This window comes from Dermacentor albipictus, chromosome 1 (assembly GCF_038994185.2).
Source record: "Dermacentor albipictus isolate Rhodes 1998 colony chromosome 1, USDA_Dalb.pri_finalv2, whole genome shotgun sequence".
Lineage (NCBI taxonomy): Eukaryota > Metazoa > Arthropoda > Arachnida > Ixodida > Ixodidae > Dermacentor > Dermacentor albipictus.
In genome coordinates, this window is record NC_091821.1 from 138,231,469 (window position 1) to 138,246,635 (window position 15,167).

The 15,167-nt window shown below is 46.1% G+C and overlaps 1 protein-coding gene across 1 annotated transcript; it reads right to left on the bottom strand.

Moving 5' to 3' along the window:
* Positions 1 to 525: 525 nt before the first annotated feature.
* Positions 526 to 4,871, bottom strand: LOC135911821 (uncharacterized). Its single transcript, XM_065444159.1, has 3 exons — positions 4,622 to 4,871; positions 2,482 to 2,668; positions 526 to 706 (listed from the first exon to the last, which is right to left on the bottom strand). The coding sequence occupies exons 1-3, from the start codon at positions 4,781 to 4,783 to the stop codon at positions 642 to 644; spliced, it is 414 nt and encodes a 137-aa protein (XP_065300231.1). The 5' UTR covers positions 4,784 to 4,871; the 3' UTR covers positions 526 to 641.
* Between the last annotated feature and the right edge of the window lie 10,296 nt (positions 4,872 to 15,167).

Here is a 15,167-nt window from a genome sequence, read left to right on the forward strand (position 1 = left end):
TACTTGCACTGTCTTTTAGAGCTTATTGTCGCATTATTACCGTTATGTCGCCATGTTTACCGTTCCGTTGGAATGTCGCGTCAGTAACTTTTCTGTCATTTTTTAATCATTAATACTGTTTAACACTCTGGTCTTGTTAATTACACGACTTCACTGAAAACAATCTGTGTGATTTATTCCTTGTTATTATATTATGTTTTCTTCTTTTCCTTAGTGAATCGTGAACTAAACAATTCTTTTTCATCTCGGTTGCACTTGAGGTTGTAGTTCGTAAACTGATACGGTTTATAGATCTCTTGTATTCTATGTACTTTCTATGCACTGCCCCACTTGCTCAATGCCTCACTTTGAGGCCTGTAAGGTATTTTTAAATAAAAAAATAATTTCCTGCATATGATAGCCTGAACATACGAAGATATGAATCCATGATTCTCTAAACTTAGGAAACATTCTCAGAATATAAGCACCATACTCGCTGCGGTGAAATGACTGGATGAATGTGTGGATATATAAAGAGTTAGCGACGCGATTGCAGAGGTTCATTTTATTATTACGCTTCAGTGGCGACTTCGTCAATGTCTATATAAAAACAAGAAGGTTCGGCTAGAGATGCGGACGCCTATGTTTCATTCCGCATCCTGTCAGTCGTGATCGCCCTCGGCGCTGGTGTCCTCGCTGGGGCAGATGTCGTCGTCCCCGCAAATACCTGCCCATAAGAAACAAACAAAACAGAAGTCCCTTCAACAAGATGTTTCACAGCTATGCTTCGAGCACGCAGTGAAAATTCAAAATGCACAAACAGTGCTCCAAAGATTCGCATTCCGCACGCGGATGTCTCCTCCATCCTGTGAAAGTTAGCTCCCACAGTCTTTTCCCAAGTAGCGTTCGACACACACACGCACACTAGAGGATCCAATAGCTTCAATTTAATCGTTGCGTATATCTCACGCCTGCGCACAGAGAAGATTGTTGATCTACACCCTCTGCATTTTCTAAAGCAACATGCTTAACCTTACACTAAATGAGACTTCGGAAGCAAGAAACACGCAGCCTGTCGGTGTTGGTAGGGTATGCCAGGCAACTGCCAGCTTCAGGAGAGAGGGAAAGAACCGGGCTCAAAGGACAAGATATCGGATTCACGAAGATTTTCGCTAGTATTCACTATTTGTGATTGGCCGGCGCCTTCGTCATGATACCGTTCCCTATTGCTGTCCACCGGCATTCGTCCTTATACGAACCTCTTCCACACAAATGGCTTCTAATAAAAACTGACGCCGATCTGTTGTGATCGCGAACACGATTGTAGAGGTGCTGGCAAATCGCAAACAGCGCTAACGACAGAATGAGAAGACAACACGATTGTTACGGAAGAGGAGCATTTTTTTTTCTTCTATTTATAGTGTGCTCTATTGTAAGGTATTTCTATATGCGTGTGTGTTTAGCTACAATTTTGAAAGAGCGGGCTCTTCAGTAGCCAAACGTCTCATACTGTCGCAGTTAATAAACTACGTCAATAACAACGCCTGGGCTCGTATTCGCAAAAAGAGAGAGAGAAAACATTTATTTGTCATGAGATTGGGCCTCGCAGGGTGGAGCGCTTAGTTCAGGGCCCCATTGGCTCGCGCCACTCCGCGTGCCCGCCAGATCAGCAGTCGCGCAAAAAAGCTCTTATACCAGAGTTGAGTAAACTCCAGTCAATTCTGATGATGACCAATAGCAAAGCGCACTTAAAAGCGTAAACCTTTGTAAATTCGATCCCCGATTAGCAAGCTTCCCTTATGTCAAAGCAGTTCACAAGTTGCCGGTGCTACTGGACTGGCTAATGTGGCTGCGAACGAGATGGTGACGAGTCGAAAGCCAAGAAAGCTACATCCCTAATTTCAGTTACGAAAAATAAGTTCCGTGATTTTGGACCCTGGGTCCGTATTTACAAAACGCTCGTAAGCTACAATCGTTCGTGCGAGTAAATTCTAGCTAATCGTGAAGCTGTACATATGATTAGCGAAGGCGCCCGGCTAATGACAAACATATCTTACGAACGAAAAGCTTTTGTATACGGCTCCCGATTCAAGAGGCCGTTCCTACCGAAGCCAGAGCTCAACTCTCTTTGCTACTTGCCCATTTCCAGAACAACATGCTCGATAAATACAGAAATAATTTGGATTAGACCGCTTTAGTACAAGATTTGCGAGGAAACGTGTCTTGCACATGCGTTAGCATTGCGCCTTCCGCGCAGCCTCACACGTCATACGTAGGCTATGCTTACCGTTCCAACGCTAAGGTGCCCTCGTCGCGTAGGTGACGGCGAGAGACTTCTCGAACTTGCAATAATTGCGACAGGGAAATAATTATTTTGCACAGTTTCAAAGCTCTAGAAACGCCCACATCTGTAAAATTTTGAAAAGCATGGCTAGAATCATTCACGCGTCAGGTTGCAGAGCAGCCTTAGCGGTCCCCGGATTCAAGGTGGACGGCGCTCACCGACGCGGCAGGGGCAGTAGTTGACGTTGGCGCCTCCTTTGACCTGCTCGTAGCTGCAGCGCTCTCCGGGACCCGCTGCCGGGCGGCATTCACCGGGGCTGCCCGCGCCGTCACCGTGGAATACCTTGAGGCAGCACCGGGACAGGCACTGGTCGTTGTTCTGGCAGTTGGCGCCGTCTTGCAGACCCTGCACGCACAGCGTCCAGCGCGATGTGATGCGACAGGTGGCGCCGCCCACGCCTAAACGGCCACATGGGCCGGGATAACAGAACGATTCTATTCCGATGGCTGTTCGTTTTCGCGCTGCTTCAGCATGTACCGAGCTGCCCTCCGCCCACGTTATCAACAGGATCAGCCGAACATAAACGGTGGATGATAAGAACGTAAAGTAATTCGGAGAAAGGAACCCGCCCTACTACGCGCCGTGGTGGACGACCGGCTGTGGAGTACGTTCCTGCAGCTGGGCACGAGGTCACAGGTCCGCTTGTACGAGCATGGAAGCGGCAATCCGATGGGACAGGACTGAGAAAACGTCGGTATTTGTGAGATTTTGCGCGCATTAAACAAATTAAACAAAGATAACTGGTCAGAATTAATCCTCAGGGTTCCACGATGTTCTTCATAAAGCAGGAGTTCGTATTCCTAAAGATTTTTTCCTTAATTATTTTTCCCTTCTTGCCACCATTTCCATTGCTTCGCACGTAGCCATGCCCTCGCTATTGCCAGGACCAGCCATTCGGCGGCAAGGGATGAATGAGTAGAATTGGAGGAAAGGAATCCTTACGAAATGCGGCTCCAGGTGCGGATTCGGTGTTTAAAAATAGTCAATAAATCAAGCGCGGCGGCTGCCGAGCCCTGACAACCTAAACAGTTCACGTAAGTTTTCGGCCCTTAGAAGCAGTTAATAGAAAACCAACACAGAAGTCGAAGCGAAGCGGTTATGAAACAGACTGCGGACAATCCTAAATGTGATAACGAATGTGCGCAGTCGATGTTCCAGGAAGTCAGGCGCGCTGACTCCTTGGAACTTAATCGTTAGCACGGTTCTTATGGCTCAACAACATCAAAGAAAGCTTAATGTCCACAAACTTCATTTACCATATTTAGCGGTTGATCACACTTTTTGAAATATCCACCTGAAGCAAATATGGTACCATTTGTGTAACCACTGAAAAACGCGCTATCTCTTCACTGAAATGGGTGGTTGCGTACCGAGATATAAAATTCACAATGATAACTGTTACGATGCATTGCTACATTATCAAGAACGATGCTCGACGCCGTTGCCACAAAAGTTGGACATTATAAACATCAGTTTCCGGGTTCGCAACCATTGCGAAAAGTGGAAATTTCCTTTCCCGGCTTTCAGTCAATAGTAGTAAGAATCATTTGACAAGAGATGGTGAAAAGACAACGTGGTGCTTGATAGTAAAACAACGAGGGGCATAAACTGACGCCGAAGCAAAGCGGCGAACGAGAGCAAAAAATTCAAAGCCCGTACAAATCACGTTACACTTATATTAAACACTATATGCGAACCGAAGCCCATCGCAGAGTTGTACGAAAGTGGTTGCAATTAGTAAACACTGAGTGCCCGTTTTAGGATACAGCTCGCACTTGTCAATTTAGGGAACATGCATTCGTGAATACCGACCAAACGCCTTTGCAACGCGCTCTCGCTTTCAACGGCGTTGCAATACCGTGGTTCTCTTCGCGAGTCCTTCGCACTATGCCGAAGCATATTATTCAATGTCGCCGCAGATGGCACTCTTGCAGTTTTGCTTTTCCTCTCCCATAGCTTTAAGCGTTCCTTTATTCACTCGCGTTCAGGTAGCATATTTTGTCGTTTGTAAGTGCGTCTTTCCTCAAGAGTTAAAGCGGCCCTGCAGTTGCTTTGTAGGTAGCCTTCACCGTAATACACTGATGCACCGCGTGAAATCGACGCGCAGAAAACGCGACTGAAAAGCGCGCTACGCACGTCGTCGAAGCAAAACCACACGGAACTTATTTCCGACGCATTTTCGGCGCGGCGTCGCTATAGCGCATGCGCTGCGCCAGCTCCGAGACGTGCCACACTTTTGAATATGCGTTGGAAATACGTTGTATGCGGTTGCCGCCTAAAGTGACCGGGGATGCTCACGGTGCGATGGTGTCCCGTGGCGACCTGCTGCACGTCTCCGGCCCGAGAGAAGCCGACCAGCGCCAGCAAGCAGAGCGAGAGCACCACGAGAGGCCTCATCGTGGAACGCGTGTCGTTGTTGCGCAGGGAGGAAGAACGAGAGTGAAGGTAGCGTGCCAGCATCGGCCGGTCTTATTTGTACCGACGCGGCTCTGGATCGCGAACCCGCAATGGCGTCAGCCAACGTTGTTTGTGCACGGGCGCTTCCTGGCCCAAACCAATTCACTGCAGGAGTGCCCGTTATCGCTTCGGCATGAAGTATTGTCCTTCCGATCGTGGAAACACGTAATCTCATTTCGCCGCTAGCCATGTTTACCAGCCGTCCTCTTCCACTTATCGCTCTTTGCACGTCTCCCGAGAGCTTCGCGACAAATCACGACAACATACGTGGGAGAGCGGCGGAGGACGCTCGAGGCCCGAGCGTTGTCGCCGGCTCCAGGACAGACGCCTCGCTGATATGATAATCAGTGTAATGGCAGTGAAATGAATCTAATCCATTGCGTTCAATCGAGCAAACACCACGGTGAAGAGCGCGCCTTTCGGGGAACAGCGCGCATGCGAGAAACACGAGGGGAGCAATAAGTGCCAGCCGTATCGTCCCCTTCGGCGCGGGCACCGGAAAAGCGTGCTGTGCAGCTGTCTAGGCAACACCGATAAAGGAGAAAGGTCGGGGGCTTGGCATTAGCAAGCAAATGTGGGCCAGCGCCAAAAAGAAAAAAAAAACACCAGCACTCGAAAGCAGCTCGTGGACGCGTTATCTGCAACAGAGAGTCGCCTCGTGGACACGGCTATCTTAATGGACACGTGGACACGGCGCTAATAAAATCTAATATCGAACCTTTATGCACCTCGGCGCTTTCATTATGCGATATCATCCACGGATGTCAAGGCAGCGTACCACATATGCGCTTACACACGCATTCAAACATGCCGTGGTCGGTACTCACGCGGATACCGAATAAACGCCGTCGAAACCTATTGTAATGCATACTTTCTTTTTCGGTTTCTTTCTTCATTTCTTTTTTTATAGAAAGGAACGTTTGTGAAACCGACAGGGGCGTTTCACTAGCGGCAGTGCAAGAGAGGCGTAATACGTAGACGCATGTGCACGCATACAGTATGCGTGGAGGAGGACGCGAAACTTGGCACAGTTTTGTATGGACGCGTGAGCTCCTATTAGCAAACTAGGTGCTTTATAATTCACGACACAAAGTAATCCATGTTGACAAGCCAACAATGCGTACTAGTACGTTTCAAAGGTTTATTCAAGGAGAGAAAAGGAGAAGAAAAGGCGAAAAAAAGAAAGGCAGCGAGGTTAGCCAGTGCAAATATCATCCGGCCACCCCGTGCAGGGGTAAAGGATTAGAGGAAAATGAAGTATGACAGAAGGAGAGACAAAGTGAAATTATAAAGGAGGGACAGAAAAATTGCGCAGATAGACATAACGAACGCAATAGGCATAAACATGAACACATAATGTTTATTCGAGAAGCGCGATGAAATCCCTTTCCAGGTCCGTATATACAAAGGGAGGAATTCACAAAGCTTCTGTTGCTAAGTCCTTTTTGCCGTTGGCTGGCCGTCCTCACTGACAATATGACCAGAATAAGAATTAACTGCAATTTTCTCTGACGAACCATTCTAGTGTATGAGCTTTTTGTGAATACGGACCAAAGTTCATACGTTAGGACTATCCATAAGAACAAACGCCAGCCAATCATCGTTCGAAACATTATTAGCGAAGAGGGCCAGCCATTGACAAACTCTTACAATCAAAACTTTTGTGAACTCGGCCACCGCTATTTCTGTCACTACTCTCAGCGCGAAACTACTTCGTGTATCATAAGTACGGTGTATAAGTCAACAAAGAAAAAAAAGAAAAAGGAAAGAGCGCAGGTTTGAAGTGCGAATGCGCGGTGCAGAGTTTCTTTCACTGAGGTTTTTTTTTTCTTTTTTTTACATAGGCTAGCTTCTTGTGCAAACTTTTCCAAAACATAATTTACACTCGCCGTGTTCCATCTTCAACGTGAGGGAAAAAGAAAAAGAAACACCATACACTCGACAATAGTTATTGTTACTTTTATTTCTTTGACGCTGTAACTTTTTTTTTATGAGCTGGCACAAATGAAACCGTTAGACCCCATTTCAACCGTCACTGCTAACGACCTCGAGCGTGATAAAATACTGCCGGATATTTACTTTCATCTAAAGTAGATGCGTGGCCTTTTCCTGGATTTCCCCCATTAAATTTCGGTGACGCAAGTGTTTCTTTTTGCCCTTGAATGCCTCTGGAATAAACAAAACGACGTGCTTTCAATGCGGAATTGCGTTCCATCAGCCATGAGATCCATGAAGTCTCGGAACTGAGCGTATGCGAAGCGTCCAACTGGCGTTTGGGGACCTCGGCAGATTATAAGTGCAAAGATATTCACACATTTCCCGTTTATTTCTATTGCTGTCTCTATAACTCTCTCCCTCGCACCCATCGACTTTGGGAATTCTTCCTTTTAAAACCTTCGCACGGAGGCTTAGCGCACATACGCCCTTTGCCGTTCAACTTGCCTTAGGAAGTGAAACAGAGAGCACCTACACCCTTTAGCGCTTTGCGTAAGGGCGTTATGAGTTCCAAACGTGCATTCTCAAAAGAAACTGGCTTTATTTCATGGCTAAAGAGCTGCGTGAAACTAAGTTTATCTAAAGATTTTTATCAATGCAAAGGCCGGAAATGTTTCAGGCACAAGTAGCGCAGCTCAGGCAGTCTCACTGCGCTTATTGCAAACAGGTACATATCCCACGCCGTACCACATTAATAAGATATATCCAGACAGGGCGATTAAGATGGAATGCAACGATTGTAACGGCATCATTGGAATCAGACATATGCTGGCGGGGTGTGCCGCGACTCTCCCCAACCTCGTTGAAGAATGGACACGGTGGGGAAAAAATTATGCAGATCCCACGCACTGTGGGAATCGATGTAAGCGAAGCTTTCCGCGCTGGATGCTTTGATTGACGATAATTAGTGGTGATGTTGACGGCTAAAGCTCAATTTCTTCAGCGTTTAGTTTTCTCCAACCCATGAAGTCGCGAGACATTTCGTATAAATGGCTGCAACCTTTTCAAGTATGATGTCTTATCCATCTTTGATTAAATCGACTGTTATTTCATCTTCTCCTGCCGCCTTTCCTCGTTTAATGTGTTTTAAGGCCCTTCTAACTTCATCGTAAGTTATAGAAGGAGCCTCTGTAACCTGTTCATTACTATCTTCAAGGAAGGTATCCTGGCTGCTCTGGGTATTGTACAGATCGGTATAGAATTCTTCCGCTGCTTTTACTACATCTTAGAAATCGGTGATGATATCACCCTGCTTATCTTTCAGCGCATAGATCTTGGCTTGTCCTATGCCAAGTTTTCTTCTCACTGATTTCCTGCTGCGTCGATTTATAACTGCTTCCTCAGTCTTTCTCACGTTATAATTTCGAATATCCCTTACTTTTTCTTTGTTGATCATTTTTGACAGTTACATGAATTCTATTTGATCTTTTGAGTTGGACACTTTCATGCTTTGTCGTTTCTTTATTAAGTCCTGTGTTACTTGAGAGAGCTTGCCTACTGCTTCCCTTTGTGCCTTGCCTCCCACTTGCAAGTGCTGCCTCTGAAGCCATCCTAGCTAGGGTTTCATTCATTATCTCTATGTCATCTTCATCTCTGTGTTCTAAGACTGCATATTTGTTTGCAAGTACCAGCCTGAATTTGTCTGCTTTTACACTTACTGCCTCTAGGTTGGCCTGTTTCTTTTTGACCAATTTTACTCCTTTCTTCACATTGAGGTGAATCCTAGCCCTCACCAACCTATGAGCACTGCACTTTACCCTACCTAACACTTCTACATCCTGCACTATGCTGGGATCGGCAGAAAGTATGAAATCGATTTCATTCCTTGTTTCACCATTAGGGTTTTTCCAGGTTCACTGTCTGTTGCTACGCATTCTAAAGAAGGTGCTCATTATTCGTAGCTTATTTCTTTCCGCGGATTCTACTAACATCTCCCCTCTATAGTGTTTCTAGAACCAACACCGTAGTTGCCAAATGCTTGTTCACCAGCCTGCTTTTTCCCCACTTTTGCATTGAAGTCGCCCATTACTACGGTATACTGAGTTTGAGCTCTTCTCATGGGTAATTCCACATCTTCATAAAACTGATCTACTTCATCCTCATCATGACTAGAGGTTTGAGCGTAGGCTTGTACCACCTTGAATCTATACCTCTTATTAAGTTTTATTACGACTATTGCTACCCTCTCATTAATGCTGTAGAATTCGTCAATGTTGCCCCTCTATGTCCTTATGCATTAGGAATCCTACCCCGTAGAACTTCCTATCTGGGAGTCATCTAAAGCAGAGGACGTGGTCGTTAGTCCGCACTGTATAAGCCTCACCAGTTTTCCTATCTTCACTAAGGCCAATGATAGTATCCCAAACAATGCCTGATAGTTGCTCAAAGAGTCCTGCTAAGTTAGCCTCCCTCGAAAGAGTTCGGGTGTTAAAGGTTGACAGGGTCAGTTTCCATCGGCGGCCTGTCCGGACCCAGAGATTCTTAGCACCCTCTGCTGCGTTACAGGTCTGACCGCCGCCTTGGTCAGGTGCTCCGCAGCTGCTGGTGACTGAGGGCCATGGGTTAATGGTAGGAATCATGAGGGAGGTAGTGGCCGAATACTGCCCCAGGGAAGCCAATTCCTGTTCTGGTGAGGAAGTGTCTTTGTTGAAGCTTAGTGAGCCTTCCTAATTGGATTAGTATATCCGTTGAACCATAAAAAAGTAGATTATTCTTACGAGAGAGGGCTTCCGCATCATCCAATCGGGAGTGAAGGACTGCACCGTCTTTTGCTATACTTCTAACCACCTCACGGACGTCACCGAGTTCATGCTGCTATTTTTCAAAATTACCCATCTTAATTTCTACGGTCGCAAGTCTTACTTTAATTTTAGATATCGCCTCCGCCACCATTTCCTGATGTGTTTTTACCTCAGTAATAGTGTCCAGCGTTGCTTTTTGGTTATCCTCCATTCTTTTAAACCTTTGATTCAAATCGCGCACATCTTTCAGAGCTTCGGTTAATGAAGTTCAACAGAGTGACTAATTGGGCTTGTTGGTTGAACATATAGTGGAAGGCTACAGCGCGGGAACCGACGGAGACAAAGGAGGCACACGAAGTACACAGACACAGCACCGACTTTCAAGAGAATTGTTTATTTTGCCGGTGCGCAGCTAGCTTTAAAGCGGTACGAGCAGGTTCTGTGCGCATGTGTGATCTTCTTGTGTTCTTTCTTTTTTTGCCAAGTGCTTACTTTAAATCTAGCTGCGCACAGGCAAAAGAAACAATTTTGTTGAAAGTCAGCGCTGTGTCTGTGTACTTTGTGTGCCTCCTTTGTCTCCGTCGGTTCCCGCGCTGTAGCCTTCCACTACATTCGGTTAATGTATCCGATGGTTGTTCCTTCTGAGGCCCAGAGTCACTTTCAACGTACGTCACCGCACAAAAGCAATAACAATGAACAAAAAGGACCAAGCACGGGTTCTGGGCACGGAAGCGCGATTATAAATGGATCGTCCGATTTTAGTCTTGATATAGAAAGGGCAGCTGATCTGTGGAACGAACAAAAAGATGTTCGAGGCCGTCATTCCGGGCGTGCGTCCATGCCCACTGAAGATTGCGTTCGGAGCGCCGGCTTTATGCTTGCTGGCTATCGGTGTAGTTGACAACGTTGAATATGCGCTGTGAATATCAGGTGAAAAGTGACCTAAGACGCAACCGCCTTGCCAGAGGAGGGTAGCAGCGCACGAGAACACAGAAACTGGGAAAGCATCCGCCATCGCAGCTTCGTCGCAAGGGTCGTCGTCCGCTGCACCATTGCCGGTGAAGCACTGGTCGACAGGTAGAATCTCAGTTGGTGGCAAGCAGCAGTCGCCAGGATAAGATGATAAGACATAACATCGATCGCGACATTCCGAATTTGGTGTTTACCATTGTGAGGTTACAACTGCAGTACGTTCCAAAATAACACGAGTAGTCTGATTTTAATGGCACACGGACACTTGGTTCCACATTATCCCCGCAAATCCTCTTGTTCTATAGGCTGTAAGAGTTGAAGGACGATTTCACCGCTGGCATCCAGTTGTAAAGTTTGTAGTCGGGCATGAACTATGTGGTAGCTGGCCCATGACGTCATCCAGCTCACCCACGCTTGGGACGTGGTTGTAGGGAGGAACTTGCTCTCATCGAGAACTAGGAGTACAGGATTTATTTACATATTCACATTAGAACAAGAGATACATTTCGACAGTCTAGCGTGACTCCCAAATGGAGCACGCAAGACGAAGCATACAGCACACGAGCACAAAGCTCCAAGCAGCCTGCACACACCGCTTGTCGAACACGAGCACGAGCACACCCTAGCAGCCGACAACAGCTGCTTATAAGCACTCTGTTTTCCCTAGATACGTAGGTGAGGGAAAAACGGCAGTTCACCGCCGATTCGCAGCGTCCAACCCCATCGTAGTCAATCCGCCTTTTAGGGGGAGGGTTACACACACTTCCACACAGGTTTTACTGACCACGTCAAGGAGAGTGGGTTCTCATGGTCACGGTGCTTGATCCGAGCAGGCGCCTTTCAATCCCCAAGCTGACCTCGTACAGTGGCCGCCTGGGCTGTCCATTGTCTGGCGTCTTCAAAGGCTCATGAGAATGCACCGCAAAGCATCTCCTTCCAGGAATTCCCCCTGCTTCAGTCGAACCGTGAAGGCGTTGGCGATTTCACCATCAATAGTTGTTCCGCCGACCGCGTTTAGTCATAGAGGCGCCGAGGGGGTGTTGACGCGGCACATCGTCGTCCCTACGAAACGAGTCACCGCGGCAGGTCGTGAAGGCTTCCATAGTTTCTTCGGGGAAGCTCACCACGCTCGCAGCTGCAGCTGGCTGAGAAAACTTTGCATGTCGGCACCTCTGCAGGCCGTTCCTAACAAGCCGCTCCTGAAAGGAAAGCTAAATTATGCGACACGCACTTGGTGGAATCTTCAAGCTTTACGCAGATCAAACACTACACTTCCGTCCCTTAATCTATATACCTAGAACTTCTCGCATCATTGATTGGTCAAAAACCCATAAGATAAGGAAACATTGTGTTCAGACTCGCATGAACAAGTCCAACCACTCCAATATCTCCAGCTTTCGATAGTCTCTCTGCCTTATTATTTACTTTCTGCATTCTAAATCTCACCTTAAAATTGATTGAGCAAGGCTTTGAGCAACGTTCACCAATCAAACGTGCTTAGAGAAAGTGCTGGACACGGAGCGTTAACTAATTCCTATCGTTTTCCTAGAGAATTTAAAAAAAGCTCCCACACACGGATTTTGTGAGCCCACTGTGAATCCCGCGAAAGCGACCACGCAGTAGAGCACCGTGTTAAGAACATCGATGTGAAGGAAACCCTTGTTTCGCCATGGTCACAGAGCCCATGCGACGTACAGCATCGGCCGCTAACTTGCAGCTTATGAATAATAAACTTCGTTGTAGAACGCCATTTTTTCAGCAATGTCCTAATTGGAAGTCACCAAAAAAGTCGCCCGTCGCTAAACAAAAAAATGTGTCGCTAAACAGACAAGTCGCTAAATCTAGCGACAAAATCGCTAATGTGGTAACACTGTGTGTGTGCGTGTGCGAACTCAGAATTTTCACTTGAGATGTGCACATTCGTAGCCACTTTCCACAAATCGTTATGTTAAAGTTGTGTTTCTTATGTTTCTTTCTTCTTCTAAACGTAATTTTTTAGACAAGGAAGCCGCTACCACATTTCTGGTACCACATGCACCAACTAGCCCAGCAAAGTGTTTTATTCAGCCATATTTGCGCTTTTGCCTATCTTGAACGAGAGATTCGCTGCGTAGTATTTTTTATATATACACACACAGCGACCTTGACGACAAATCAGTGTATCGCGTTGTGTGGTGCGATACAGGAGGCGGTACTACAAGCACAATACAATTCCAAGGAAGCAGTGCGGCGGAGGTTATACGAGTGATTTTGACGTTGCGGTGACCCATTGGCTTTACGCGCTTCCACAGGATGCATGGCCAGTGGCTCTAATACCACGGGTGGCAAGATGTTTTCGTTCTACATCGCGCGCGTTATGTAGTCTCTGCAGCACTGTAGTTCAGGCCTTCCTGTATTTTGTGGCTTCTGATGCGTCAGGGGCCATTCTGCTGGGTCATTCGAGATGAAAGCGAGTGTCTTCCGACTCTTTTGTACGGTGAATGAGAGCGTGTTCCCAAGCGCATGGGCAAAACAAACCAAACGGGATTAGCACCAGCGGACCTGTTAATCTACGGCACCTCGCATCAGTGGAATAAATGCAACCTGTAACACCCGATGAAAATAATTTGCAACATCGAAGAATATATGCCATCAAATGACGCAATAGCAACTCCACGCAGGTCTGTGATGCTAACGGTAGGGTAATTATTCCATACATATATCGTTCTTTTCGTCATAATACGTGCTCCGCAGGGTCGTAGGCCAGTCTCAGTATTTTTGTTTTTTCGTCCAGATGCAGCGTTTCTTTGAAGTAACACATTTAGTCATCGAAAAGCAATACGACAGTTTTAATAACGCACCAGAACGTACTTCATCTGCTCACAGGTTTGCTACTAAACCGGAAGGACACCCGACAGCAAAGTCGGAACATATTCTTTCAGAACTGCTGTCGGAACTACTGCATCCTGTATATTCTTATTGATTTTTTTCGCACACAAGCACTCGGTGAATATAGAACGTTCAATTTCAGTCGGGTTAAAAAAAAAAATTACGAATAAATCAAATGAAACAGTTGAGCACGCGTGGTGCTCATACCGTACTGTACGCAGTAGCTATAGTGTAAAGTGTATATCAATGTGTTATTGCTTCGTGATGTAAGCAAGCCGGTTGGCGGTGAAGAACAACCTTTATTGCCGGTGTGACGCTGGTATATATGGGAACAGGAGCGTGACGTCACAGGTCACGATGCCGCGTCACTGGCATCTCTGCCGCACATGAGTTCTCTTCCTTCCATGTATTTCGTTTACATTTCCATTTTGTAATCATCTGCCTTGCGCTAGCGCAGCGCCTAAAAAAAATTAGTGTCGCCCCGTCCTCATGGCGTAGCCACTTCCCTCACACCTGCCCCACTCCCCGCATCTTTTTTTTTTCCTCAAGAAAAATGTTCTCTGCCCCTATCTTTCGTCTGCGAAGCGTTCATCGATTACTAGTATTATATAAATGCACACTTTAGGTGTATCAGTATCAAAAAGAATAAAACAATAAAGATCCCCATTATCCTCAAGGGAAAGCGTGTCTCTTTCCAGAAAAAAAAAGCAAGGGAAGAAGTATATTCAGTATTGAGACTCTAAAGCAAGTTCCTGACGCAAGGAAAGAAGGCCCGACTCGAAAGGACAAAGGTTACAGTACTGAGAGAAATATCAAGCAGGCAATTTCTAGACCAAATGTCTCTCAGTTCGAAAGCTTCTTTTCGGTTCACTGTTCGCGAGGTCGCCTTTCGCTTGCTTTTGGGATGGTTTGTTTGTCTATAAACATAATTAAATGCGTACAAAAATACAGCCAGTACGGATATTGACTTCTGAAGTAAGCATATCCGGATAGGCGAGATGGTTAATCGCAAGCCGCTCTTTTTGCCACAACTCCCATTGTGAATGAATGAATTTACTTGTTCTTCCCGAGTTTCAGGAAATAGATGCCAAATAAAACTACGAAAACGTATACTGGGCATAAGTGGAGGTTAAAAGGTGGTTGGGACAGTCACGTATAAAACATGGCCATGGCGCTGCAGACATTCATAATATTAAAAAACAACAGCAAAGTGCATTTGCTGCATCCTATTCAATTAAAATGTTATGTAAGCAGAAGTATGAGAAAAATCGACACTACCCAGAAATGCATGCGAAACACAGGAAGTACGTACGAGAACAACAAAGAAGGCAACGGTTGAATCCACAAAGCTTTTGGTTCGTTTTCTGTCGTTGACCACAGGTGGTTTCGCTGATCATACTACGTACGACGACCAAACGGCTTCTATTCCTACGAACCGCTCTAAGCGTGCGGACGGCTATATGAATAAATCAATGTCCATGTTTTTACTCACTTTTTTATTAACTATTACAAGTGCTGTTGAAAGGCAACATGTGTATGCTCTAATTATTTGTTTTGGAGTCATACAGCGTACTCGGCTGGGTAACCTTTACGCGCATAGCGTCTGGGTGTTTCTTTTTTTTTTTACTGGCCTCTATTCGCTGCCACGTTCCCAAAATTTGGGATAGCCGGCCCTAAAGAGGCCTGCCTCCCACATTTTTTTTTCACTTAATAAATGAAAACATTTCTTGAACACCTAGCTGGGCAGGGCCTGTGTTGGACAGGACCGAATTTCATTCGGCCAGTATTCATGTACGATGACCATCCAAACA